Genomic DNA, 27,666 nt, shown 5'->3' on the forward strand with positions numbered 1-27,666 from the left:
AATCCTAGATGGCTGCTCTTGCAGTTCATCTTAAACTGGCTCTCTCAGCCTCACCCACCTCACAGGGTGTCTGTTGTGGGGAGAGGAAAGGGAAGGCGACTGTAAGCCGCTTTGAGCCTCCTCCGGGTAGAGGAAATCAGCATATAAGAACCAATATCCTTCCTTCCCTGAGTAGCAAGAAGCAAAGAACTCTCAGCTGTCCCTGTTGATCTTTGATATAACTGAATATACCCAGATAAAAGCCCCCCAGTTTGCTTTTTTTGAGTTCAGCTATACCAGTAGCTGATCAGATTCTCTAATCTGTATTCAGTTTCCCTCTGTCCTCTTCACCACTGTGGATGTCTTTCAGCAACTGTTACAGTTTTCCATTTTGTTGTGTTATGAGAGTATGCTCTTTTATTGCTCAAATAGAACCTTCTAGCAGGGTAGCAAGTGTGGGACTAAAATAGCTCAGTCAAACAAGTACAAGAGTTATCTGACATGTTGGTGAATCCTAGTGTATGCATTTTATGAATAATTTGCACTGAACACTGAAGGAACAGAGATGGGGCTGTTGCTGGTCTAATTACTGCTAGGATGGGGATAAATTTTGAGCATTTGGAAGATAAAAGTATGGAGATTTCTTTAAGGGCTTTGCTGTTCTTTATCTATAATTCAAGCACCGATGTAAGTTGGCTTCTGCCTGTAAAGCCCATAGAATCATAGAATTGGAAGAGACCTCCAGGGTCATCTAATCCAGCCCCTGCATAATGCAGGAACTCACAACTACCTGCCCACCCACAGCGACCCCAATTTCATGCCCCAGTGATTCCCCGCCAAAAATCTCCCGAATTATTTAGTATTTATTTCTCCGCGCCCCCCCCCCAATGTCTCATCACACAAAACTGAGAAAAATATCTATCTTCTGAGTATACATACACATTAGATACACATAATGCCCACTGGAGCAAATAAAAACAGATTTTGAAGGACTATTTAATGGGGAAACAAATGAGCTGCAGTGTTTTGCAGTGTTAAGAAAAACAAAAATGAATGACTAGAGTCATAAGTACAACAGTTGTGGCCAATGGTGCCTGAATGATAGATATATTGACAATGCTGTCTAATTTTTTTTCTAGGAAGAAAAATTGCTGAACATATTACAGCAGCATAAAGTTCGTAGTGGAAAAACTGCCAGTCTGGCAATGGAAGTAGATGGTCTGCCATTCTATGACACTCATTCACTTATAATCGAGAAACTTCTGCAGGAAACTCTGAAATAACTTTTCTCTGTTAGTATTTTTGGCAAAGTGCTGATGGCACTGCTTGTTATCTTGTTCCAAAATGAGGTGGATGTCAAAACCATGTATTTACACACTTTTACCATGATTATTGTAACTCCATTTTGTCTGTCTTATTGTTAGTGCCTGCATAGAGCTGTATTGGCAGGGGTGAGTTCACAGAGGTGGTGGGTGCCTTGCATCTGCTGCCTTTGTCATTCCACCAAGAGGGTAGGCTGTAAAGCTGCTGGGTGTTTGGGCACAGGTTATCTCCATGTCCTTAGAGCCCAAACAGGGCTGTGGTGTCTGGCAGCTAGTTTCTTTTTTTGCTGTGAGACAAGAAGGGACGAGGTGTCATCAGGAGTTTTCACTCCCAAAGTTGGAATCATGGGAGAAAGGGGATGTACTAATATAGGGGTGCTTGCATAGAAATGCTTAAGTCTTAACAAAAAATTGGAGAAGTCTTGTTTTCTCATGTTCATAAACAAAGGGATTTTCTTCAAAAAAAAGTCTGCTTGTTGGGATTGTCAATTGGAACCTCACAGTGGAATGGACTAAAAACGAAAGATATTTTACCTGCAATGAAGTCTATGGAATCAGTACAGTCCTATAATATCACTTTAGATAAAATTCAAAAGCACTAGTAGCACAGTGTCTTTTATTAGGGCCACCTGAAATGTTTCAAAGTGGCTAGCTAAATTTGAAATAACTATAATTTCAGCCTGAATGTTAAGCAAAAGAAACACATGGATGGTAGTGCACAATAACCTGAAGATGGAGGAAATAAGGACCTTTTAAATAATAATTGAATTATGAAAGCATATAAGCACATTGTAACTTATTTATGAACAGTACAACAATTAAGGGTATAGCAAAAAAAAAACAATAATCATTGTAATGATCACAGAGATCAAATAAAAGCATCCTTTTCACTGCTACTGAGTTGCACTTTTTGGAATTATTGCATTTTCCATGAAAATATGCTTACTAGTGTTAACTTTAACCATATGCAGTTTATCTCGTGGTGTCCTCATGCATTCAACAGCATAGCATTGTAAAGTGGTGGTCAGATCAACAGATGACTTCAATCCTCTTGGTTTAAGTCATATGTGTTATATCATCTTGGCTGTGATCATTTCCACGTCACCAGTTGATGATAAACATGTGTAGTATTATCCCTATTCAGTTCCGTTGCGTGCAGACAATGTTGGGCTATGATCTGACCAAGACACAGCAGAGCAGAGTGCAGAAGCAAACACAAAGAAAACAAGCCAGGCAAACTTATGCATCTAGATGAACTGTTTGGCCCAGAGTAGAACCTAGCTTCACAAAACTGCTGAATAAACTGAATGGTAACTAAAACAAATCCTCTTCATCCTCTTTATCTGTTTCATATAAAATCTATATTTTATTTCCTCAGAACAAAAATGGCCTCATTTTGGATTCCATTTTGGATGAGCAGTGTATTCTCTCAGACCACAAAGTCCTCCTCAACAAATTGTGCTTGAGAGAATCAGCTGTCGGTGGGTTACCAAGTATTTGGAAGATGTCACTAATTCCCCCAATTACTGAGGTCCCAAAGCACAACATGAGCTGGAAGCCTCAGAATCTGGAGGCAGTGTCCACTAGGGCCAGGAAGAAGAGCTGAGGGTGGGGGAAGTGGAAACTGGCCTGCCAGTGTGTGATGGGGTGCAGATTCCCCTGTCCCTGCAAGTCTTTACAGGCCCCTTCTTGTAATCGTTTAAACATGATTCAGGATGGTAACATTTTAAATACAAACAATTCTGCAGCTTAATCAGTAATTCTTGTGTTCAGACCTGACAGGATATGCATAGAATGAATCCTCTGAATTTTCCCAGTTAGACCTCTTATTTCCAATCTGCTGAATATTCAAATTTTAACTAGTTTCTAAAATGTGTTTGATAGGATGTAGGGCCAATCTTACACAAATTTCTGCTTTTAGCCATGATTGTTAAATGGGCCTTCTGTCTTCAAAGTACCAATTTGCTGAGTACCAATCTCTGAGTACCAATTTGCGGAGTGATGATAACAAGAGGCAGGTCTGGACTCTTCGAGGCCTTCTGGCCACATCTAAGCATTGAAGGAAACAAGATGTCTGACTAGGTAGACTTTTATTCACCAGGACACTTAAATATTTAAATCTACAATACTTATTATTAATTCCTCATGTCTTCCATGACAAGAGATGAACTGAGTTAACGGCATAGGATGACGCTGAACTGCAAAGAATGACTCCTTCATATAATTACCCAGCCCTGTGATAAAGTTCTGGATGACTTTAAAGGAACTAAGGAATTCCCCACGTGGAAAGAAGAACAGCTTAGCATAGTTTATTGTATTTTTAAACTGTAGTTCCTGCTATGGGTATAATGAATGATTCCTGTACAATTATATACCAAAAAGAGAAGTGAATAAATACATGCATTGGAGATATTAGATTGCTTTTCCTTTTGGAGATGTGTTGATTTATGTTTCCTCCATTTCATGAACAACATGTGGCTTTTCTAACAACTTTGGATCCAGCTGAGTCTGTTCTTTGATTTTTCTGATGGTTTCTGGAGTGTTCATCTGGTAAGATTCCTTGTTTTTTATCTGCGCACATCTGAGGCACCTTAAACAGGTGTCTCTTAGTTTGACAAAGTCCCGGTAGGTGTTCTCACTGGAAAAGCAGTACAAAACTGGGTCTGCAACACAGTTGAAAGTGGTTAGCAAGAGAGAAAAATGGTAGATGTTAAAGACGGCTGCAGCAAATTCGCAATTTTTCTCAAAGAGACTACGAACCAACAATAGAACATGATATGGCCCAAAGCAAACCAAGAAAATGACGATTGTGCTGGAAACCAGACGTTTGATCTGAATCTTTTTCTTCTTCTGAGTGCCGTGACTCTTGCGTACAACTCTCAAAATGCCACAGTAAGAAAAAAGTAGCAGAAAAAATGGGAATATGAAGCCAGCAGTAAAACGGTAATAATTAACGTTGTGCTCCCAGGTTTTGATGGGATAATGCTCAAAACATACCATGTGGCTTTCTGTGTCCTTACTCACTTCACAGTGCTGAAAAACAAACCAGCATGTCAGAATTTCCTTGGTCCAGATGACAATGCTCACCACGATAGCAGCCTTCATTGTGCGACACCGATAGAAACGAAAAGGATGCACCACCGCTAGGTAACGGTCAATTGAAATGCAGCAGAGGAAACCCACACTAATGTAAATATTTTCGTACAAGAGGATTCCACAGATTTTGCATAGGAGTTCATCATAGGTCCAGTTGTCATGCTGTAGAACGTACTGGAGCCAAAATGGCAGGGAAAAGATGTAAAGCAGGTCTGCTACAGTCAAATTACAAAGGTAGATTCCCAGTTCATTCTTGACCTTAACCTGTAAGTAGGCATAGTACAGGGAGAGGCAGTTGGCTGGGAGTCCTACTACGAAGACTAGTATGTATATCACAGGTGATAATATCTGATGTATCCTGTGATCAATGGTGCAATTCACGGTATTATTGTCAATCACGTCTTCTGAAAGGTTCTCCATTTTCTGGAATCAGCAACCACAATGAGCCTAGCAGGGAAGGCATTAATTTACTGTTTCCGTCACAGGAATGTAGACACCTGAGGGGGGGAAATCATAAGGGAAAAGAAATCTGATGATATATCTCAAAAATATGTTCATAGGCATCTTCAGTTCTTCCCCATCAACCAGAACCTAGAGACCTCCCTCATCACCATCTACACCTTGCAGCCAGATGTGGCAAACCAAAGCGCTGAAATAAGAAATGGCGAGTTATAAATTATAATGGTCTAAATAAATGTTATTGTCATGACTTTCCACTGTTAGAAATAGATATGTTTTCAATTATTGTATGTCCTTCGTATTGCACCATGAATTTTACTGTAAATCGTCCTGAGCTACAGGGCGGTATATAAATGCAATAAAATAAATGTGATTCCATAATAATAATTAATATTTATATTTATAGCCTGCCCCTCTTGAACCAGTCATCTGGAATTCTTTAGTTTGTAATTCTTTGGCATGAAATAAAATGAGAGTTCATAATCATTATTTACTACTGTCACTAAACCCACCACAAACTATAATTCATGGGTAGCTGTTAGCAACCCTCTTGTATTCCACATGTAATTCAGAGCAACAGGACATTGTGATTTCCAACTGCTAGTAATTGCTATGGATTAAAGGTCTGTTAAACGTTCAGCATTTTATTGTCATGCGTTTCCACTAGTTCTTTCCAACCACTAATAGAATTTACCCATTAGTTTTAGCAAATTATGTTTAATTGTGATGTTAGAATATCAGAATAATTCTTGATCACAATAATGATTCACTTAGTAAAAACAGATTAGTACAAAATAAAGAAATTGCAATAAACATTGATTTTTAACCAGATTCTTGACTGTTAAAAGGAAGGCAGCTATACATAATGTTAATTGCACGACATCAAACCAATTTTTTTTCTTAAATTAAAAATAAATGCCTTCCTTACAAGAAATCATAGAATCACTGAGTTGGAAGGGGCCATACAGGGCATCTAGTCCAACCTGCTGCTCAATGCAGGAACAGCCAGGATAAGTATCTGTCCAGCTGCTCCTTGAAGACTGCCAGTGAGGGGGAGCTCACCACCTCCTTAGGCAGTTGACTCCACTGCTGAACTACTCTGACTGTGAAAAATGTATTTCCTGATATCTAGTGATCAAAGGATAGGAAGAAACAACTTCAGAGTAAGGCATCTTAAAATAATAGGAAGACAAGCTAATTGACCAATTCTTTAGAATTACAATGTCATAAAGCAGCAATTAAGAGGAAGGAAATGTTCTTCAGTGTCCTGATTTCTTGTTAGAGGGATAATTTATGATATTATACAGTTTTATATTGGTATGAAATGCCAAACCACCTGCTTCAATGAAATTCTATTGCACAATAATAGAATTATTCCCATCTGAATGCCAGTGGAGAGGTTTATTTAAATGGTCTGAGACTGGTGTATCTGCAGGATCAACTCTTCCACAACCCCCCCCCCTGCCGAGCATTGATCATCTGACCAAAATTTTCCCAGAAACTGGGTGGAATGCTCTGCCAAAAGAGATCAGGGTCCTGCAGGACCTTAAGCAGCTCTGCAGAGTCTGTAAGACACAGCAGTTCCACCAGCCCTATGGTTGAGGCCCAAATTGACCATCAAGAAGAGCTGGCCTCCAAAGAGATCTGTCCTCCAAAGATCCTGAATCCCCCTCCAGTTCAAATTATATTGTATTGTATTGTAATTTATAAAATATTTTATTGATGGTATGCTCATTTTACTATGTGATGGAATGTTTTTAAACCATGCTGCTACCTGTCCTGAGCTACCCTGAAAGGGCAGGCTACAAAAATAGTTTGTTTATCATCATCACCATCATGAAACATGGAGATTAATCATTATGACAAAAATCCACTAATGGGCTTATCTCCATGAAGTTCAGCAGTCACTCCCCCAAAGCCAAGTAAACTATAAGAATGTAACATATTCAGATCTCTGCCTTCATAAATTCCACCTGGCCAGTTTGGTGTAGTGGTTAGGAGTGTGGACTTCTAATCTGGCTTGCCAAGTTCGATTCTGTGTTACCCCACATGCAGCCAGCTGGGTGACCTTGGGTTCACCATGGCACTGATAAAACTGTTCTGACCAAGCAGTGATATCAGGGCTCTCTCAGCCTCACCCACCCCACAGGGTGTCTGTTGTGGGGAGAGGCAAGGGAAGGTGACTGTAAGCCGCTTTGAGCCTCCTTCGGGCAGAGAAAAGCGGCATATAAGAGCCAATTCTTCTTCTTCTACTTTGGAAGATAGAATACTACCAGTAATTTCTAATCATATATTACGTTTAACTTGAAGCACCAATTATAATCCTTATTGAATTCTGTTCTGACAGAGTGCAATTATTCCCATTTTTTTAGTAGAATCTTAGAAATTTTGTCTTTTCACTGTCACAGAACAAACCCATGGCAAAAATGACGATCCCTCCCCCCCCTGACACTAGTGTAGATCTTTGAGGACTAATCCAAACTGTTTTTGAGTAATTATAAAGAGACAGAACTGCTCATATCAAATAGTTGGCTATGGAATAACCAGCAGAGGCTGCCCCTATTGTGCTTATGATGAAGAGATCAGCAGCTCAGAGTTATAGTTTGCTCCAGTAGAAAGCCTTAGCTTGGTCAACTGATTTTTACCAGGATTTAGGAATGAAGTAGATATAACTTTAGGTGATCCTGGAAATCCGATCCTGCTCACTCGTCTTTGAGTGGAGAAACTCCACTTGTGCCAGAGTCAATTTCAGGGACTTCTCGTTATATTTTATTTGGGGTTATGGAACTGATCACATGACCTTAGTTTTAAAACAAGACTTTGAGACTGCTGTACATTTTAGCTGCTGTTCATATTAAACTTATTTTATGCCATTCTTCATACTGGCAGGTCTTTGTCTGCAGAACCAGAAATATTGCAGTGGGAGAAGTGTCTAATTCTCCTTTCTTGCTGCAGCCTACTATGCAGGATGGCATATTCTTTTTAAGGTCCCCCAACTATTTCCAGGAGTTTTATTGGAGGGCATAGGGGCTCATGTGGAAGGAGGGGACAGTGAGAAAGATCTACTTCCATTAACTCCATTTCTAAGAGTTTATATCCAGTTCACCAAACATGTACAGCTTTCCTTTGGGAAGGAAGAAACCACTAAACTATTCTGGTAATTTCCAATATTTCTAGTTTAAATGCTTTTCTAATACAGCTAAAAATATTTAAAAGAAACACAAACAGTTGTGTAATTAATCATCAGTGCACAGTTTTCATTGTACAAGTGAAGACACATTATTACAAATTACATCACCTAATGGAATGAAGTGATCTGAACTTGGAATTTCCCCTTGTCTCTTCAGCTTCCTTTTTCCTTGTCGCCAGAACTTTGTCAGATACCTTATTTTTCAAATAACAGTTTTGAATAAAAATTGTAAACCAATCTTTTTGCCAGCTGAGGATAAATCTGCACTGTAAAGAGCAGTTTTGGAGCACATCCGTGTAGCAGGGAACTGATTATTCCCTCTGCTTTTCTTTAAATTGATGTAAACTATTGTGACTGGAAAAATCATACGTGCATTCAAACAGAATCCTCCTGTAGTGTAAAGGCTCAGTTCATGTCTAGAAGAAGAGTTGGTTCTTATATGCCGCCTTTTCTCTACACGAAGGAGTCTCAAAGCGGCTTACACTCGCCTTCCCTTTCCTCTCCCCACAACAGACACCCTGTGAGGCAGGTGAGGTTGAGAGAGCCCTGATATTACTGAGGAAGAAGAGCTGGTTCTTATATGCCGCCTTTTCGCTACACAAAGGAGTCTCAAAGCGGCTTGCACTCGCCTTCCCTTTCCTCCCCACAACAGACACCCTGTGAGAGAGGTGTGGATGAGAGAGCCTTCTAGTAGAAGTGAATTAATGAAAAGATTATTTGTGGTTTTAATTGAGTTAGAGTGCAACCCTAAGACTGTACAGATAATACCTTTCCAGAATCTCAAAACCTACCCTAGAAAATGACAAAGCAAACAGTATGTACTCACTAGGAACAGTATCAAGCCATAAGAGACCAAGGGCTATTAAGGCAGAGAAAAATGACACCAAGGAGGCAGCCAAGGGAGAGTATCTTTGGCTGCAACAAAAGTAAATATTTAAATTAGAAAATAGGATATACTCAGTAAGTCCTAGTAAAAACTTCATATTTGATATTAAATCACATTATCTTGCCTACATAGTAAAACAGTGTCTCATTAATTCTTCCAGAGCTTCCTGTTGTGGATTTCCCTCCTACCAGCAGTGACTCTTCTACAGGGAAACAAGTTTCCTGCAAAACAAAACCAAATCTAAGCAGGCAAGGGCTCAAAGGCTGAATACAGCATTTGCAGCATGCAATTAAATACCCAATGTTAAACAGGAAACCTACTAAAAAGAGAACTGGGCACAAGCCAGCAACAGCTGACCAACCTCAGCAAGAAGAATATGGACAACGTCACCTTGCAGCAAACCCATTTTAGTAGAAGCAGCTAGAATTGCATAAAATGGGTGCGAGTTTTCGTAAATGGTTCTCGCAAAAGGCGAAGGTTGTTTAGAATCGTATAATAGAATTACGCATTTAAGGGCAGCAGAAGCAGAAAACATCGCTGCCCTTTATTGCCAAACAACACAATGATATGTTATATAGATCTCCGTGAGTCCGAGAGCAGAATGGCGGAAATCACACAATCAACACATTCACAAATCACAATTTTTAAGTGATTTAAAAAATGGTTTCGAAGGTTAACCTAGGTCGCCAGACATAGACAATTATAGACTGTGGTTTCAGAACCACTTCCTTTGCAGGATGGCTGCTTATGTTGGAGGAACACTTGAAACTTTATGGAGCAGAGAGGTAGGAGTCAAAACTGTATTCCTTGTAGGGACTGAATAGTTGTTTTTGCTGAACAGTTTTTTACCACTAGATGCCCTGTTAACTACCAGTATAATATAAACAGGAGACTTGTGTGGTCAGTCTCCAGAAATACCCCTGTTTTGGGGAGCAACAGAGCTACCTGCAAATCATTTGAGATTTGGCTGGAAGAGTCCAACCTGTAAGAAGACGCCAGCTACAGTTATTGATGAAACGTTAGGGGCTAAAACTGCCAGACCACGGCCACACAGTCTGAGAAACCCACAACAACCAGCTCATGTACAATCTTGAAAATCCAAATTATGCCTATGTTTTATTTCCGTCCTCTTATTATCACATCTAGATCCTATTCTTTCTCCAAGAAGGTTAGGATGACACCCATGTGGATGGCACATCCTCTTCTCCCGACAAAAGCTCTGTGACTTTGCAGGTGGGCTAGGCTGGGAGACAGTGCCACAACCCCTCCCATCGACCTTTATGGACAAGGGCAAGGCTGTACAGTATGCCTCTTGGTCCCTTTGAAAGAACTGTTTCTTATATAGACTGACGCTATTGGAGTTGCATTTCCAAGGGGAGACTGGCCACAAATAGACAGAACCTGCCCCTTTTCCATGTCAAAACCACCAACTCCAAGTCGCTATTATTACTGGGGGGGGGGGGGTATGAGTACCCCATATTTTTTTCCGCAACAGTTTGGGGATATGGAGGGGAGGAACAACATGCAGGGACCTAAAAACCTGTTTCCATATAGAAATCACAACTCAAGTGGCTGCAATCAATTTTTTTTTAAAGAAACCTCTAAAATGACTGCAAATCATGAACATTTGTCCTCACTGGACATTTTAACCTATAAGGCCTAACTTCCTGATCTGCTTTCCCCAGGTCTGGTCAGCCAACAACAGAAGGGTTTATTTATTATTTTCATTACTAGTTCACATTTTTCACTGGGACCCAAACTGAATTACAAGTATGATAAAAAGACTTTTAGTCAATCAGTAAGCCGCTTACAAGAGGTCATAACATTTGAATGTAATAGCAAAGATTCCTAGAAAGATTATTAAAAATACATTTGAACTAGAATCGTAGAATGGAGGGGGAAAGCATTAACAACGTATGCCAAACTATCTGATTAAGAAATACCTTATCCCTAATAGAAGTCACTCCCTAAGTCAAACCCTTAGATTCCAGCTTTGCTGTTCCTGCAAGGAAGCAGTCCTGAACAATTCTGTTTCAGATTTTGCCAAACAATAGAAGAGTCAGAGTCTTCATAATACTCTCAGGCAGATCATTCCACAAGGTAGGAGCCTTTACAGGAAATGCACGTGAACAGACATTTGGTTTGCAGAAGATATTGCTTCAGAAAATATTGCTAAGATGAGACTGTCCTGCACGTATGTGCATCCAGTGCATTAAGGGCTTTGTAGCACCTTGAATTGGTAAGTGATCGCTAACCAATGGATTGCCTGCATAAAGGAGTAATTATTCAGATTCCTCTTGATGTGTGAATAGCTGGGCTGGAGCATTTTGTACCATCTGTAGTTTCTGAGCTGGCCAAGTGTACACAAACCTAATTTGAACTAGGATCACAGGATGCAGCAAGAGGGGGTTCAAGCCCTCTATTTTCCTAACTTGGTCTTGTTTCTTACACAGATGACCCTGGATGATGTTAACCCGGGGGGGGGGGATTCAATCATAAGGAGGTAGGGTGGGATCCTAAGATTGGTAACTCAGGTCATCCATCAGCCTGGAGAAAAGGAGGTTGAGAGGGGACATGATAGCCCTCTTTAAGTATTTGAAAGGTTGTCACTTGGAGGAGGGCAGGATGCTGTTCCCGTTGGCTGCAGAGGAAAGGACATGCAGTAATGGGTTTAAACTACAAGTACAATGATATAGGCTAGATATCAGGGGAAAAATTTCACAGTCAGAGTAGTTAAGCAGTGGAATAGGCTGCCTAAGGAGGTGGTGAGCTCCCCCTCACTGGCAGTCTTCAAGCAAAGGTTGGATACACACTTTTCTTGGATGCTTTAGGATGCTTAGGGCTGACCCTGCGTTGAGCAGGGGGTTAGACTAGATGGCCTGTGTGGCCCCTTCCAACTCTATGATTCTGTGATTCTGAAGTTACTTCTTGTGTCAGAATAGAAGGGAGAGGTATTTATACTTCTAAGAAATACTAAATTTATAAGTGAAGGACAGCCATCATACACCAACTATATGTTGTGGAGGTGGGAAGTATGACACAATCAGGAGTCCCGTAAATCCCTTAGAAGCACAAACTTCAGAAAGCCAACAGCTATCGGCTGGTTTAGAATTGCAGTAGCCCATGCGCCAGGGTTTTGCCTGTTTATATTTCTAAACCAAAAGTGCATGCCCTGATGTACAGGGTTTGAAAACAGAACAGAGTTTTAACATGACATTCAAGAAGAAGAGATGTTTCTTATATGCCACCTTTCTCTACCCGGAGAAGTCTCAAAGGAGCTTAAAGTCACCTTCTCTTTCCTCTCCCCACAACAGACACCCTGTGAGGTGGGTGAGGCTGAGAGAGCCCTAATATCACCGCTCGGTCAGAACAGTTTTATCAGTGCTGCAGTGAGCCCAAGGTCACCCAGCTAGCTGCATGTGGAGGGAGTGCAGAATCGAGCCCACCTCGCCAGATTAGAAGTCCGCACTCCTAACCACTACACCAAGCTGGCTCTCAGATCACATCCATCACAATGACAGCAGTTTCTGTGTGTGCTGACCCCAGCTGCAGCCCCTATCAGGACTAGGCTCATGCCTGGAATGCGTTCGCATGAATAGCTGTGTTGGTCTGAAACAACAGCACAGAGTTTGTGTCCGGTGCATGCACACAAAAGCTTATGCCCAGAATTAAATTTGCCCACCTTAGAGGTGCCATTGAACTAAAACGTCATGCTACGGGGCGTGGTTGGTGTGAAGCGCAGACCCTGCAGCTTCTCACTTTTCAGGTAAATGGAAAGAAAGGCACAGCATTCAAGTCCGTGAGTGCGGTCGGTCGTTTTAAGTCCATTTCGGAGTCCTACGTCGAAAAAGAAACTGTCAGTTTCCCTCCGCGTGTTTACACCAGATGCCCATTCGGTTGTGCGTGACCAAGGAGTTGACTCTCGGTTCAGTTCTCTTCCAGCAGTTCTAGCCATGCCAGTCATTTGTAATCTGAACCGTGGATGAAGTCCAAATATGGTTCACTCTTACAGTGCATGTTGCCTGACAATTTTGTCTAAACGAACAGAGCAGGCTTGCAGCTGCATGGGAAGTCTGTTGTTTTAGCTTATCAAACAGCCTCAACTATGTTTGACCTCTCAGCACTTCTGTACGGGGTGCTGCTGCTGCTGCTGCTGTACCCATTTTACAGATGCCAAAGGAAAGCTGTTTCGGTGCTGGTGTCCACCGGAGAAAATGGCACCCATGCCCCTCCTTCCAAATCCATAGAACTCAGACTGCATTCGTTTCTGAAGGAAGGAGAAAGGCGACAAACACACCATAACCTGCCCATGCACTGAACCCCGTGTTTATTACCTGCAGAGAGTATTATTACTGTTGCCGCCTCTATTATCCTGCCCCAAAACAATCAAAGGCAGATGTATATTTTTCCAGAGAGCCCAGTAACTCTATTAGAAAAGTATTTGCGAAGCAAAAATACAGACACCCGTGCAATCTGCTGCAGGCCTCAGAATTAATGCCTTGAAGACGTGCTTCTCGTCCAATCAAAACACAAGCAGCCCTTCATTAGGAAGCTTCAACAGCACTATCCATTTGCTCTTTCCTCCTCTGGGACAGCTTGTCTTTCTCAGTGATCCCAAGTTGGCTCAGCCTGCCTGCCGGTGCTCCACACGTAACTTGTCCAGAGCAAAGAGACTGTGCTGATAAGCAAATATCCAGCTGGGAACATCCTTTCCCTCCAGATAAAAGCCTCGTCTTTTCATCATTAATGGGCCCGAAGAAGTAAGCTGCAGCCTACAAAACCCATATGCTGCTTTGCAAATTAGTTTGTACTATTCAAAGCTGTCTGTTTCAGACTAGCACAAACTGGACTACGAAAAGGAATTTGGGTGATCACAAGTGGGCAGGGGAGCGACAGCAAGGTGGACATTTACTTCCTCCACTTAACTATACCACCACAAATGACTGGAAGTTCCACCATGGAGGCAAAATGTTGCAGAAAAAAACCCACAGACATTGATCTGCAGTATTAGTTATTACGATTTACTGTACGGCATATGTGTAAAGTAGAAAATGGGGGGGGGGGGATTGGTACTTGTATGGACAGAATCTTCAATATATGTGAAACCCCGGTGCATTTTGCTTCAAGCTTCTTAGAATCATAGAATCATTGAGTAGGAAGGAATCTCCGGGGTCATCTAGTCCAATCCCCTGCCCAATGCGGGGAACTTACAGCTACCTGCTCACCCAGTGACCCCAATTCCATGCCCAGGTAAGCCCCCCCCCTCCGACCAGAATCCCTGGCCAGTCTGGCCTGGAGGAAATTTGCCTCCCGACTTTCAGGGGGATATCACTTCAGGTGCTCTGTAGAATGATACTTCAGTTTTTGAGTGCTTAATACTAACAGAAGGGAAAATAACATTCTACTGAAGTGATAACCCTCTGAAGAAGCTTGATGCAAAATACACTAAGGTTTCACAAATATTAAAGACTAGGGACAAAGTCCATTGTATCCAAGAATACAACGGGCGCTAGAGCTTGGCAGTGCGAAGAGGAAGGGGAGGAGTTGTCCAGTCTGTAAGGGCATGGGATAGAATGTGTGTGTTGTGTGGGAGGTTGTAGTGGCAAATGAGGGCATGGGTGTGGAGATATGGGTGTCAAGAAGCTGTGATTTGGAATGTTCGTTGAGTGTGGGACAGGACTGACCTTTGGGAATTGTGGCATAGTGATTACAGATGAGCTTTCCAGAGCCATGTCTTCAGATATGTGAAGGGAAAATCAGACTGGAGACTCTTCTTAGGGGAAGATTACATGGCAACTAAATCCTCCCAGCTCTGCGTCATTTCCCTTCTTGTGTGAATTAGGCCACAGACACTGAAATGCCCCTCTGCCCTAATCCAAATGGGGTAGTCACAATACACAGGTGTTCCTTTTCCATTTTTTCACTATTGATAAAATGTTATGTGCCCACATGCTTCTTTCATGATTGCTCCTTAGAAGAAGAACGGGTTTTTGTACCCTGTTGTTTACTACCCAAAGGAGCCTCAAAGCGGTTTACAAACACTTTTTCCCTTCATCTCCCCACAATGGTCCACCTGTGAGGGATGTGTGGCTGTGAGAGGTCTGAGAGAACTGGGAATGGGCCGCAGTGACCCAGCAAGCCTCAGGTGTCTCAAAGCATTTTCCAATCGTCTTCCCTTCCTCTCCCCATAGCAGACTCCCCATGAGGTTGGTGGGGTAGAGACCCTACATGGAAGATGGCAACCCTACGAGGAAGACTGTGCACAGCAGTCTTGACCTTAGTAAGGTTTTTTATACTGTTTTTTTTATTTGCCAGGCCAAGGTTGAAAAATGTTATTTCAGTTTCATAGGACTGATGCTGGTCTGCCTGTCTGCACCCCAGTTGCTGGTAAGGGTTGGTCATAGCCCATAGCCCATAGCCCAGGAGGGACACACCTGCACCACTCCCTCCCAACTGCAGGCAAAAATGGCTCCTTAAAGGCTTGACTCTGAGGCATTGTACGATTTTGAGGTCCCACCTCCAAACCTCCAGGAATATTTCCAACCCAGGGGTAGCCAACCTCCAGGTGGGGCCTGGAGAGCTCCTGGAATTAGAGCTTACCTGCAGAGTATAAAGATCAGTTCCCCAGGCAGAAAGGGCCACTTTGGACAGGGTTGTAGTAGAGAAGAAACATTTAAGGCCTCCCACACAGGTTGTTGTTGGATTTAAAGACTTGAGGCCTACTACACAGGGTTGTTGTTCAGATGAAACAGGAGACAAAATAAACTCTGCAACAGCATCCAGTTTTGTCTGCAGAGTAACGCTGTGCAGTAGGCCTCAAATCTGCAGAGAGTTGCAGAGAGGCTTGGCTGTGTCTAACCCCCGGCCAGAGCAGTATTTTAAGTGAGAAGGGGCTTTTCTGTGGCCTCCCTGTCAGCCAACTGTTTGGCAGAAGGGGAAATTCCCCCCCCCCTCAAAAGGAAGGCCCTCAGTCTCCCCTGCGTTGCTCTTGGAAACGCCTCCCTCCTGTCAGTCAGGGCCTGTCAGAGGCTCCTTCGCAGCAGGCCTGAAGGGAGGGGGAGGGGGAGCACTCTGCAGCCTCCTGCCAGCTCTGTCAGGGTTCTGAGGCCATTTGCAGTTGGACATGGCAGTTAGGACAGCCTTGGGGCAAAAAGGGCTGGTGCATCCTGTCCAAGCCTCATCCCCCTTGGCAGCCCTACTGACCTCCTCTCCCTGCAGTGGTCAGGAGCAGACTGGCAGCCATTTCTCCAGATTGCCCTGGAACTCTGCTCTGTCCTGATGAGGGCCCAATCGGAAGGCGCTTTGCGCCTTCCGTTTGGCCCTTCTGCTTGTCAGTCCGGGGCCAAGGGCCCAATCCAGGAGTTTTGATCCCGGACTCAGCCCACCCCAACCCCTCTTACTGTTTTATTAGGAGGGACAGATTCTTTCCCTGCAAGCACCAGTTTTGTCTTCTGTTTTCTCCATATGACTTGAAGCAGCCCTTTTCTCCTTCCGTGTGTGTAAAGGAGCCAGGAGATCCAGAGATTGTCTGGTGGCCAGGCAAGGGGCGTTTGGTTTACTGTTGCCGGCCCCCGTGTCCTGGACCTTGTATTCCTTGGAGGTTGCTCTTCCAAGTGCCAGCCGGGGCTGACCCTGCTTAGCTTCCAAGATCTCGTGGGACTGGGTTTGCCTGGGCTATCCAGGTTAGGTATTGATCTACAGTGCCAAGAAAGAAGCTTTGTAATGGCAGACACCTTTTCATCCTCAAAGACAATCAGTGAAGAGGGAACAGGTGAGAATGACAGGGGGCCACTGTCTGCAGCCATGGCTTAAGACCTGTTTGCCGGACACAGCCCAGGGCTAAAGAAGCCTGTGCCTTCAACCAGCAGACTTCAAGGCAGCTGGCCTTCCTCCCTTTGCACTGCAGCCAAGCTACAAAACAGAAATCTAACCAGGTGATGATTGCATTCTACAAGACACAAGAAAATGCACTCAGGCTGAGAGAGGGCTATAATAAGGGTGGAAGTTTGGAAAAGAAATCTTTTAACAGCGGGCTCCAAGAGAGATGGACACATTTTATAAGTGTGGGAGTCTTTTAACATTTTTTACCATCTTATAGTTCCCATTCCTACATTACACGAGTGTATTTAAACATTAGACCACTGAGGAATACCTCAAGAGGGGTTGAAACGCATTTGGTTTTTTGTATCAGATAACTTATCCATGTGTCAATATGCTCTGGATTTGTGCAATAGTGTGAGTCTAAAGTTGATGTTTTACATTTTTTCTAATGTGCACATAAATGGAATAAATATTTGTATTTTAATATTTTGTATATTCTTCTTCTGCTCAGCTTCTGTTGCAGGGAGTGTCACAGCTCCGTGGTAAAGGTAAAGGTAAAGGTATCCCCTGTGCAAGCACCAAGTCATGTCTGACCCTTGGGGTGACGCCCTCTAGCGTTTTCATGGCAGACTCAATACGGGGTGGTTTGCCAGTGCCTTCCCCAGTCATGACCGTTTACCCCCCAGCAAGCTGGGTACTCATTTTACCGACCTCGGAAGGATGGAAGGCTGAGTCAACCTTGAGCCGGCTGCTGGGATTGAACTCCCAGCCTTATGGGCAAAGCTTTCAGGCGGCTGCCTTACCACTCTGCGCCACAAGAGGCTCATCAGCTCCATGGTAGTTTGTTTATTTTATTTTTTTTATAACCGTCTTTTTCATTAAGTTAAAGGTTGGTAACCTCACTAAACCAATAACAGAATTCACAGTGCAATAAACCAGATTCCAAACAAGCAATTCTAAGACTCCAGTCACTCGGAGAGAGATTCAACTTCCCCAATAGAAACTCTCAAAGCCTCACCAGACAGAAAAAGACTAAGGAGCCATCTTTGTAATCCTCATCTTGTGTCCAAATGCTTTTGTGAGATAGAATGGTCTGCAGGGTTAAAGTTCACAGAAAGATCAGCAGGGATCATGATCTGTAGCCATGTGCAAGCAGAGATTGTGCATCAAAGCAACCCAAGCTGTTTGGGGATCCAAACCAGGCCTAAAACCTGAGTCAAGGGCTGAAGTGCCACTCAGCGATGCTTGGAGTTGTTTGGCTGCCACTTGCTCCATCACACTGGCCTAAACTAGAAAAAAATAAGATTGGCCAAGGGGAGAATCAAACGGTGTTGCCCACTCACTAGCAATTTTTACCACTATGCCATCTTTTATGTCCTGAACCATAGCCCCTTATTGACCAGAGAACCCCAGTTGGCCTTTGAATTGTGTGGAAGTGCTCTCCTTCATGCTTCTCCCACACTGCTGCAGAGGCATTCTCCTGTGATAGCGCTCACTTCCTCTGCTGCTAAGACTTCCATGCATGCAAGGTCAATATTTTCTGAGGAACCTTATCGCAAGGCAGAAGTGCTAGTGGTAAAGGAAATCCTCCGCAGTGGTCAGAAAGAAGAGCGAGGGGAGCTGCATGATAGGTTCCAAGCCCCTGTCACCCAACCGGTGGACTGGCATTTCCACCTGAACCAGATGGGGTGTTGTGCTACATCAGACTTATGGAATTTGTGAGCCATGATCCCTTTCCCGATGTTCTTTTAACTTCATCTCCCTGTGAAAACAAACAATTCTGTTCTAGAATGCATCAAACGAGCCCCCAGACTGCATGATGTTATTCCATGTTTTTGAGGAGGTAGGTATAGTCTTCAAGTGCAGATATGATCTTGAAAAAGAACAACGGGCCTTGCGTCATCAGTATTTTTGTTCCTTAATAGGACAAAAGTGGATGACTAAAAGATTTTACGACTTAGCCCTAGCTTAGCTGAATCAGTCTAAACGATTCACTGAGACATGACGTTCGGCAAAGTTCATATGAAGGCCAGTGGAAAAAACTAAGGTGCGTCTTGAGACCACCAGTGCAACACAGAACTACAGGAAATGCAGCCTCAAAAACTAATTACAAAGTACTGCCAGAATGACTGGATCATGGCTTCTGTTAATAGCAACCACATCTGCTATTAAATAACAATAAACATTAATGAGAAAAAGCACAGGGCATTGGAAATTCTGTAAAGTATTGGTGCTATTTCATAGGCATATATGTGAAGCTGCCTTTTACTGAATCAGATCATTAGTCCATTAGGGTCAGTATGGTCTACTCCAGGGTTCATCAACCTGTGGTCCTCCAGACGTCCATGGACTACAATTCCCATGAGCCCTTGCCAGCAAACTCCTGGGAATTGTAGTCCATGGACGTCTGGAGGATCACAGGTTGACTACCCCTAATCTACTCATCCTGGCTGGAGAAGCCAGGGATTGAACCTGGGACCTTCTGCATGCCAGGCAGATGCTCTGCCACTGACCTATGATCACTACCTAGAGGAGGAGGAGAGTAGTTAAAGAGGAATTGATTTTTATATCCCGCTTTTCACTGCTTGAAGGGATCTCTAAGTGTCTTACAATTACCTTTCCTTCCTTTCCCCACAACAGGTGAGGCTGAGAGCCCTGATATTACTGCTCTGTGAGAACAGTACTATCAGGGCTGTGAATCCCAAGGTCACCCAGCTGGCTGCATGTGGAGGAGCCGGGAATCAAACCCTGCTTGCCAGATTAGAAGCCACCATTCCTAACCACTATACCATGCTGGCTGGTCAAATGTTTCAATTATTTGTATATTAAAAAGGTAAAGGTATCCCCTGTGCAAGCACCGGGTCATGTCTGACCCTTGGGATGATGCCCTCTAGCATTTTCATGGCAGACTCAATACGGGGTGGTTTGCCAGTGCCTTCCCCAGTCATTACCATTTGTTATATTAGCTGGGGCTTTAATCTACTTTGCATTCTGTAACAGAATCATTATAGAGGCTTGTGGGGAATGTAGGGGGTCTGAATATCAGACTGTGCAATTTACAAACAAATTTGACTCTGCTGGTTGATGTGATGCACATCCAGAGTTATTGGAAATTCCAGACCAGACCAAAGTTTTGTGAGTCCAGGCTTCATGTAGAGGAACCCATTGCCTTATATATAAGAAATGCTTTGCCCAACCCCACAACATAGGTGAGAACAGCACCTGGTTGTGAAAAAAACATAAAATACTTTCTGAATGTGCGTTATGTCTATTTAGCATTTATAACCACTGAGGAAGGCTGTAGAATCATAGAATGCTTGAGTTGGAAGGGGCCATACAGGCTATCTAGTCCAAACCTCTGCCCAATGCCAAAAGGAGTCTGGTTTTATGTGGTTCCTAGGACAAATTCAACCAACAAGAATGTTTGTAAATTGCACAGGCTGACATTCATGCCCCCTAATTTTTTAAAAATTTTACATCTGTACACTACATAATAAATACTTCAATTTTTGTTTGTTGTAGTTGACCCTTTTGACACAAATGATTTGAGTTTGTTTCCCCCTCTTTTGTTGTGAACTTCGAGAGGAACATGAGATTTTGCCCTACTTGAACTCCCTCCATTGCCTACAAGGGGAGCTCCTGAGGACGGCCTCCATGTTCCCTGGCCAAGTGACTGTCAAGGATGTCTAGCATCAGGCCAAACAATTCCACACCTTCACAACCACCACTTGTCGAACTAGGCCAGGCCTTCACAGCTTGTGGTTGAGAATGAAATAATTTCACTTACTGGAGAAAGACAGGCAGTATCCCCCAGGATCATGGTTGGGTCATTAAACTGATTGACTTGCATGAAGACATGGAATCACTTGCAGCTTATCCCCCTTGGCCAGTTTGATCTATCTTTTAAATGTCAGACATTGGACAGGCTGCATTCTCTGCTGTTTGGACCTGTGCAGTCAAGTCGCATCTGCCTCAGAATTTATCACAACTAAGGATGCCAAGAGAAGCTGGGGTCAGTGGCTTTGCGCTGTCTAAAAACTCGAGGGGGTGGTGGCCAGGGAGTCTGCTGTTGCCCGAAAACAGCACAGTTGGGCAACCAGAATTATCCTAACAGTTTGCCAAACAGTTGGTGAGCAGGATGTGAGCTAAGCCAATAAGTGATCAATTGCATGTTGTACCTGTGCTATCAAAGGCTGCATGAAGATGTCACAAGAAATGTAATTTTTACAGGAACTGAATGAACCTGAAATAGCAAGGCTGAAATAACAAGGCCTTTCCATTCGACTCCAGCATTGTTACAAGATTGGTTTAAGAACTCTTCATGTTTAGCCATCCCCACCTAACAGGATCACATTCTGAGACCCCGGAGAGCTGCCGCCTATCTGGGTATACAATAATAATATTGATAGATCAGTATTCAGACTTAGCATAAGGAAGTTTCATGTATTCTCATCATGGCACTTAATTCTGCCCACAAGCCAGGTTTTGATACCATTGTTTAACCTTAGTCTGCCTGTAGGAAATGAACCTCCGTTTGTTCAAGTGCCACATTATGGTTCCTAAAGCACTGTCTTCAATCTTGGTGCAAGTATCAGAGTAAAGAGGGGTTCTTTTGAGTGACCTGGCCTCTACTAGGGCCAGGGCCTTTTTGGTCCTGGCACCGACCTGATGGAATGAGCTCCCAGGAGAGCTGAGGGCCCTGACGGAACTAGCTCAGAACTCTTCCCCCCGGAATTTGGTTGAGGCCAGAGCAAGCAAGATCTGGGCCCTTTCTGGAGTCAGCCAATCCATCTGGTGACCCTGCAACCCCCCCACCCCAGCACTTTTAAAGGAGTCCGTTGAGCAGGGGAGGGCTTGTGGACACGTAGGGTGATTTAATGGGGGGTTTTAACTGTTTTAATGTGATTTTATTGTGGGAATGAATGTTAGGAGCCACCGCTAGTGAGAGCTGCAGGTTACAAATTGAAAATTGTTCAACCTGCTTGAATAACAGTATTTTTCTAAGTTTTCCTCTTGCCTCCCCCCGCCCCCCAACACACACATTTATTTATTTGTTTGTTTGTTTGTTTATTTATTTGTTTGTTTGTTTGTTTATTTGTTTATTTATTTGTTTGTTTGTTTATTTATTTATCTATTATACTTCTATACCGCCCTCCCCGGAGGCTCAGGATACATAGGTATCCACAGCCACCTTTTCTGCTTGGGTTATGCCTACAAAAGCTCACACTTGCAAAAAACTTTAAGGGGCTGCAACACATTGGGTTAGATCTGGACTTGGGTTAGATCTGCTTAGGGAGATAATTCAGCTGTTAACACCCAGTCTTCAGAGGCTGCCTATCACTTGCCCCTCCAGCTCATTCACTCTCCTTCAAATGTACAAGTTGTGGCAAAACATTTGAGTCACTGATTGGAAACATAGCTGGGGAATTGAAAAAGTCCATCTGAGAGGATGACAGGGAGCTGAGCCGGCCTGAGACACAGCCAAGAACGGAAGAATGGGCCAAGCCTGTCAGCTGAAGGAACAAGCAGTCGCTGCAGCATTTGCTGTTTGACACAGTTTATGTTTTAGGGAAGTAAGGAAGACCTTGTGTTCAGCTTTCCAAGCACATACAATTCAATTCTGAGAACAAGAGAGAATATTGTGAAAAGGGGAGGAGGAGGGCTCTTCCCTAGACAGACAGATACAAGCAGTAGAGTTATGCTCATGAGACAGTATAGTCACTATACAGCCGAGAGCTAGGCTTAAATCCCTGTTTGGCCATCCAGGTCACTGGTGGGTCCATCACCCCCCTCCCCTCAGGTAGCTGTGAGAATAAATCACCTTGAGCTCCTTGGAGGAATCAAGGGATAGAAATATGACAAACAATTCACAAGAAGAGGAACTGTAAGGACTCATGGGGGAGAGGAAATCCTATTTCTCCTCCCACTGCCCTTCCCAGCATTCCCTCTCTTGCTCTGGCTCCACTTTATTTATTTAATTCATTTATACTCCATCCACCAAAGTAGTTCACATCATCCTCTCCTCCTCCACATTATCCTCACAGTAACCCATGCCATCCGCCCAGGCTGAAGGAAGGTGACTGGCCCAAGGCTGCCCAGGGAGCTTCTGTGGCATTTGTGGGGATTTAAATTTGGGTCATCCAGATACTAGTCTGGCGGGACCAAACTGGTGCTCCAGGATGTCCATGAACTTCTGGCAGGTGGTCATAGTAAAGGTAGTCCATGGACATCTGGACAGCCTCAGTTTGGCCACACCTGGACTAGTCTGACATGCTTAACTACCACACGAGACACCTCTTCAATCCCTTCTCCCAGCTGCTCTGGCTCTGCTATCCATCTTCACCTCAAAATCTTCCTGCCTGCCCATCTATATTCCCTGTACTGCTTGTCTATTCACTGGCGAGATGTGGAGGGGTGTGTGCAATATATCAGGACTGATAAGTACGCACTTCACATGGGGAACTAGGCAGCATACTGAGTTGCCACAGCACCCCAAAATGCTTTGTGAAAACATAAAGCTAATGGCTGCCAGGAGCAAGCATGAATGGGAAGGAAGAGAGAGCTTACATCTTAGTTTTGTGTAGCCATGTTCTGTAGTTTGTTGGGTCCCACATATGACTATTATCTGTCTGTCTAGCTATCTCTCACCAATTCGGCAATCTTAGCATCATCCACTCTTCTAGTGCCACAACATTCACAAGCTTGGCTAGTCTCTCTTCCCAGATGCAGAACATTCTTCTGTATAACCAACACGGTCCAAGAGATTGTGCGGCAGCTACCCCAGCTTCTGCTCTTGAGGTGGAATTTATTTGGCTGCGCATTCAAGGCCATACGTGGTCTGGGCCATCTCTCTACCTATACCCCCAAAAGAGCACTACGCTCTTCCATTGCCAACTGGCTAGTAATCCCAGAAGTATATCAGACCTCAACAGGGACCAGAGCCTTCTCTGTACTGGCCCCCATCTGTTGGAACGAGCTCCCTGAAGAGATCAGGGCCCTGGTTGAACTCTCTGAATTCCACAGGGCCTGCAAAAGGGAGCTCCCTATCAGGCATGAAGTTAATTTGACCTCAAAACATCTGAGCTAAAAAACATCTGGCGGTCCCCCTCAAGCCATACTCTCCATAATCTGAAGGATTCTGTCCTCCCTAGTTATTCTATTTAAATGTTCAATGAATTAATTATAGTAAGCTGTTAAACTTATATTTATTTATTGTTAGAACTGTTACTGTTATGTGATGTTGTGACTGTTATCTTTAAACCGCCCGTGGCGCCACGGGCGCCACGGACTATATAATTCGGTAAGGGGTCTGGAGGTGGGATTAGTCCGTGATGAGGAAGGGTCCGGATTGGACCCTTCCTCATGACAGACAATTGGAGGGACCAATTGACAGGCGCGAAGCGCCTGCCGATTGGTCCCTCCGATTCCCAGCTCCAGCAACTGTGAGCCGCGCGCAGCGCGGCTCGCAGTTCCTCCTGACCTGACGCGGTGAGAGGCGCGAAGCGCCTCTCGCCGCATCAGGCCGCTGACCCAGGGAGCCCCCGGCAGTCGCGCGAAGCGCGGCTGCCGGGGTTCCCTGCCTGGCGGGCTGACGCGGCGAGAGGCGCAAAGCGCCTCTCGCCGCGTCAGCCCGCCCACGCCGAAAGAAGCTCGCCGACGACGACGAGGGACCCTTGGACCAGCCTGCCAGAAGCCCAGACCTACGCCGCCGCCGCTGCCTGCCGCCGCGCCGCCTGGCGTTCCCCCGCCGCCGCCGCCGCCGCCACCGCCCGGCTCTCCCCGCCCCGCCACCGCCGCCGCCGAGGGGCCGGGCCCGCTGGCCAGCAGGGGCAGGAGCGTCGGCGTCGGCGGACAAGCGGCGGCCGAAGGGGACGCGCAGGCGGCCGGCAGGAGCAGCAGGAGGTGGCGGCGCCAGAGGAGGAGCGAAGCCCCGGCCGCTGCCATGCCTGGCCGCGAGAGCGCCGAGAAGTGGACCCTCGGACCAGCCTGCCAGAAGCTCGCCGCCGCCGCTGAAGGAGCCGCAGACCAGCACGCCGAAGACCACTGTAAGGTCCTAGTGCCCGCTGCATTCCCCTGCAGCGGGCTTGATTACTAGTTTAATATAATGTTCTATGTTTCCTGAAACATTTTATGTAAACCGCCCTGGGCCATATGGAAAGGGTGTTATAAAAATCTAAACAAACAAATATTGGTCCCTGATGTTTAGTATCTTCATATTTGTTTTGACCTTTTGTTAAGTGTCCCAAGACTAATATAGTTCTCCCATGAAACAAAACTTTTCTGAATGACAAAGAAAGGTGATTGTGAAATACATTCCACAGGCACTAATTTGACTTATTCTGCTGCCTGTATGCCAAAAAATTGATAAGGAGCTGGAAATACTTACACCCTACACAGTAGAATATAGGAAATGGTATGCAAACAATACAGGGGAACTGTTTAACCCCTTGCCAACAGACTGGAGGTTCCCGGCCCCTGTGAGATTTGCCTGGCCTCGACCAGGGACAGGGCCTTTTCAGCCCTGGCCCCTGGTTTGTGGAATGAGCTCCTTGAAGAGCTGAGGGCTCTGACAGAGCTAAATATGTTCCGCAAGACCTGCAAGATGGACCTCTTCCACCAGGCATTTGGTTAAGGCTAGGCAAATGGAGAGGGGAGATCTGCCCTACCTCCAACACTCCAGCAAATGGCTGTACCACCATTCTACAGCCATACAGCAGTCCAGATTGGGGGGGATAGGGGGTTTGACTGGCGTGGGTGGGTTGCGAGGGGCTAGAGCAGGGGTAGTCAAACTGTGGCCCTCCAGATGTCCATGGACTGCTGGCAGGGGCTCATGGGAATAGTAGTCCATGGACAACTGGAGGGCCGCAGTTTGACTACCCCTGGGCTAGAGTGTTGTTTTTTAATTGTTTTTATATGTTCCTATTTGTTATATGTTTTATATGTTGTTTGCTGCCATGAGCCGAGTGGTATGAAAAACAAATAAACATGCACGTTGCCTTATCCCCAGATTTGAAGTTGCTGTTTGACTGCTGCATAGCAAACAAGGTAAAATAGACATGCGATTGTGGCATGTGAAGAAGCAAGCGGTGCTTCTGTTTTCGCTACTAGAGGTGCTTTTCCTGTATGATTCACTACCCCCCCCCCAAAAAAAAAATCAGGCTCAAAGGGAGATGAAAACAATAAGGGTTCCTACAAGAATAGAACAAGACTTCAGGGACTCAACTGGCCAAGGTTTGTTCCTGGCTGCCTGGAACAATTTACAAATAAATAAATGCCTGAGTTGCTCATTGTGGTGGAAATTGGGTTGGTGGAGGACTCTGGCAGGAGAGAGGAAAGGCTTCTGGTAAACTGTCCGAGGAAGGGTGTTTCCTGAGAACAGACTGTGTTGTAAAATGTCACCAGCAGCTCAGATATGCACACCTTGGATTGGAGATGTCAAGTTTTTACGGCTATTTCCCTCTGCTCTGTCTTTCTCTTTTAAGAATTTAAAAACCAACCTCCAATATATTTCTCCCCTCCCCCAAAAAACAAATCCCATGATTGTGTTTGTATTCTAAATAAAGAAAGCTGATTCAAACTTCCTAAAATTTCAGATTTCCTGGAGGATCTCATCTGTGACAAAAATATACGTCTTATAAAAAGGGGAAAGGAGGATGTTCAGGATCAGCCTGCCAGGCACATGAGCACACGTGTGATGGTGGAAGGAGCCCTGGAGACTGGGCCAAAAGGGCCCTTGAGTGCCTCTTGCTGTGTGCAGGTGGGTAGGAAAGAGCTCTGTACCTCCTTACAGGCTTCCCTTTCTCAGCTGGCTCCTGCTTTTTTCTCATGTGAGTAGAGTCAGGTTCCAACCAGTTGGAAACATTGTGTGGAAGGAACCCATCTGCCCTCAGCTGTTGTCCCAAATGCTCCCTCCTCCTTTAGTGTACCCTGGCGTGGATTGGCACTCCTTGAATCCTAATACTCCATACTGCTTCACAGACAGTCCCACCAGGAGTCAATAAATCCTGTGTTTTCCTCTGAATATTAAACAACAGGTGGCCAGGCTTTTAAAAATATATTCCTGCTTAGAGAATCAGAGTCAATAACTTGCAAGCACCGTCTCTACTTGTTACATATTTGATCCATCTGGAAATAAGAAATCACAAGACGGGACATTAAGAAGGGTGTAAAGCTACTTAATACCTTATAATGCAAACCCACTGAGTTCTTCCAAAGGATGCCTAGCCAGGGGACTTGCCCCCTCCCCACTTGTAAGATTTCACGATCAGTGGCTTGGACCCTGCGCACCACCCACCCCCTGCTTTGAAAACTTTTCAGAAGGAGCTTTTACGATCTCAATCCTGCAGGCAATCAGAAATACAACACAGCTCTTCCCTGGAATATGCATGCCATCTAGATTTACGGCCAACTAAAGTTCCTATCAAGTTACGACAGGAGTAAGAGGCAAGGGCTCACCTGCAGCATCTTTCTGTGAGCCCGAGGAGTCCTGTGGGCATCCTCTGTCTGCAGAGCCACCAAGCATGTCTGACCCTCTTGCTCCAGACTGAGCCTTCTGGCTGACTAACCTCCTCCCAGCACTGAGCAAAGCTGTCAAGGAGACCGGGGAGGAGGAGGAGGAGGAGCAGAACAAGCCTCACTTACTTTGCTGCTCTTCATGTTAGCAGTAATATTAAGGAGCAAGTCAGCAGTGCTACTTTTCAAAGGCCAGATGTTGGAGGTACCCCTGAATTCAGCAGCAAAGACAATAGACTGGGCAGAAGCAGACAAACTCTTTATTTTGCTTCAATAGTACAAACATTTTGAAATGGGAGTTCTAGGACATGATTCACATTCATCCCTAAGCTTAGGAAACAATGACAACATCAGCATCAGCATCAGCATCCCTTCAGACGTCCAGGTCTATCACATGGCAG

The 27,666-nt window shown here is 44.6% G+C and overlaps 2 protein-coding genes across 7 annotated transcripts in view; one reads left to right on the forward strand and one right to left on the reverse strand.

Moving 5' to 3' along the window:
- The window catches only part of DGLUCY (D-glutamate cyclase), a 32,860-nt gene extending 30,663 nt beyond the window's left edge, over window positions 1–2,197 (forward strand). For all 4 annotated transcript variants that reach the window (XM_077323488.1, XM_077323489.1, XM_077323487.1 and 1 more), the window contains one exon: window positions 1,119–2,197. In XM_077323488.1, coding sequence (XP_077179603.1) covers window positions 1,119–1,262 — 144 coding nt within the window. In that variant the 3' untranslated portion in view covers window positions 1,263–2,197. The remainder of the gene's footprint in view (window positions 1–1,118) is intronic.
- Window positions 2,198–2,322: 125 nt separating this feature from the next.
- GPR68 (G protein-coupled receptor 68) lies at window positions 2,323–27,308 on the reverse strand. 3 transcript variants are annotated; one of them, XM_077323493.1, is made up of 3 exons: window positions 9,061–9,133; window positions 8,873–8,961; window positions 2,323–4,894 (listed from the first exon to the last, which is right to left on the reverse strand). In XM_077323493.1, the coding sequence occupies exon 3, from the start codon at window positions 4,815–4,817 to the stop codon at window positions 3,747–3,749; it is 1,071 nt and encodes a 356-aa protein (XP_077179608.1). In that variant the 5' UTR covers window positions 4,818–4,894; window positions 8,873–8,961; window positions 9,061–9,133; the 3' UTR covers window positions 2,323–3,746. The 3 variants fall into 3 exon arrangements, with proteins under 3 accessions (XP_077179608.1, XP_077179607.1, XP_077179609.1); XM_077323492.1 differs by lacking the exons at window positions 8,873–8,961; window positions 9,061–9,133 and adding an exon at window positions 27,209–27,308; XM_077323494.1 differs by lacking the exons at window positions 8,873–8,961; window positions 9,061–9,133 and adding an exon at window positions 16,136–16,170.
- Window positions 27,309–27,666: the final 358 nt, after the last annotated feature.

This window comes from Paroedura picta, chromosome 2 (assembly GCF_049243985.1).
Source record: "Paroedura picta isolate Pp20150507F chromosome 2, Ppicta_v3.0, whole genome shotgun sequence".
NCBI classification, from domain to species: Eukaryota; Metazoa; Chordata; class Lepidosauria; order Squamata; family Gekkonidae; genus Paroedura; species Paroedura picta.

Excerpts from the sequence above, each read along its gene's own strand:
- GPR68 (XM_077323492.1), bottom strand. The coding sequence starts at position 4,817 with ATGGAGAACCTTTCAGAAGACGTGATTGACAATAATACCGTGAATTGC.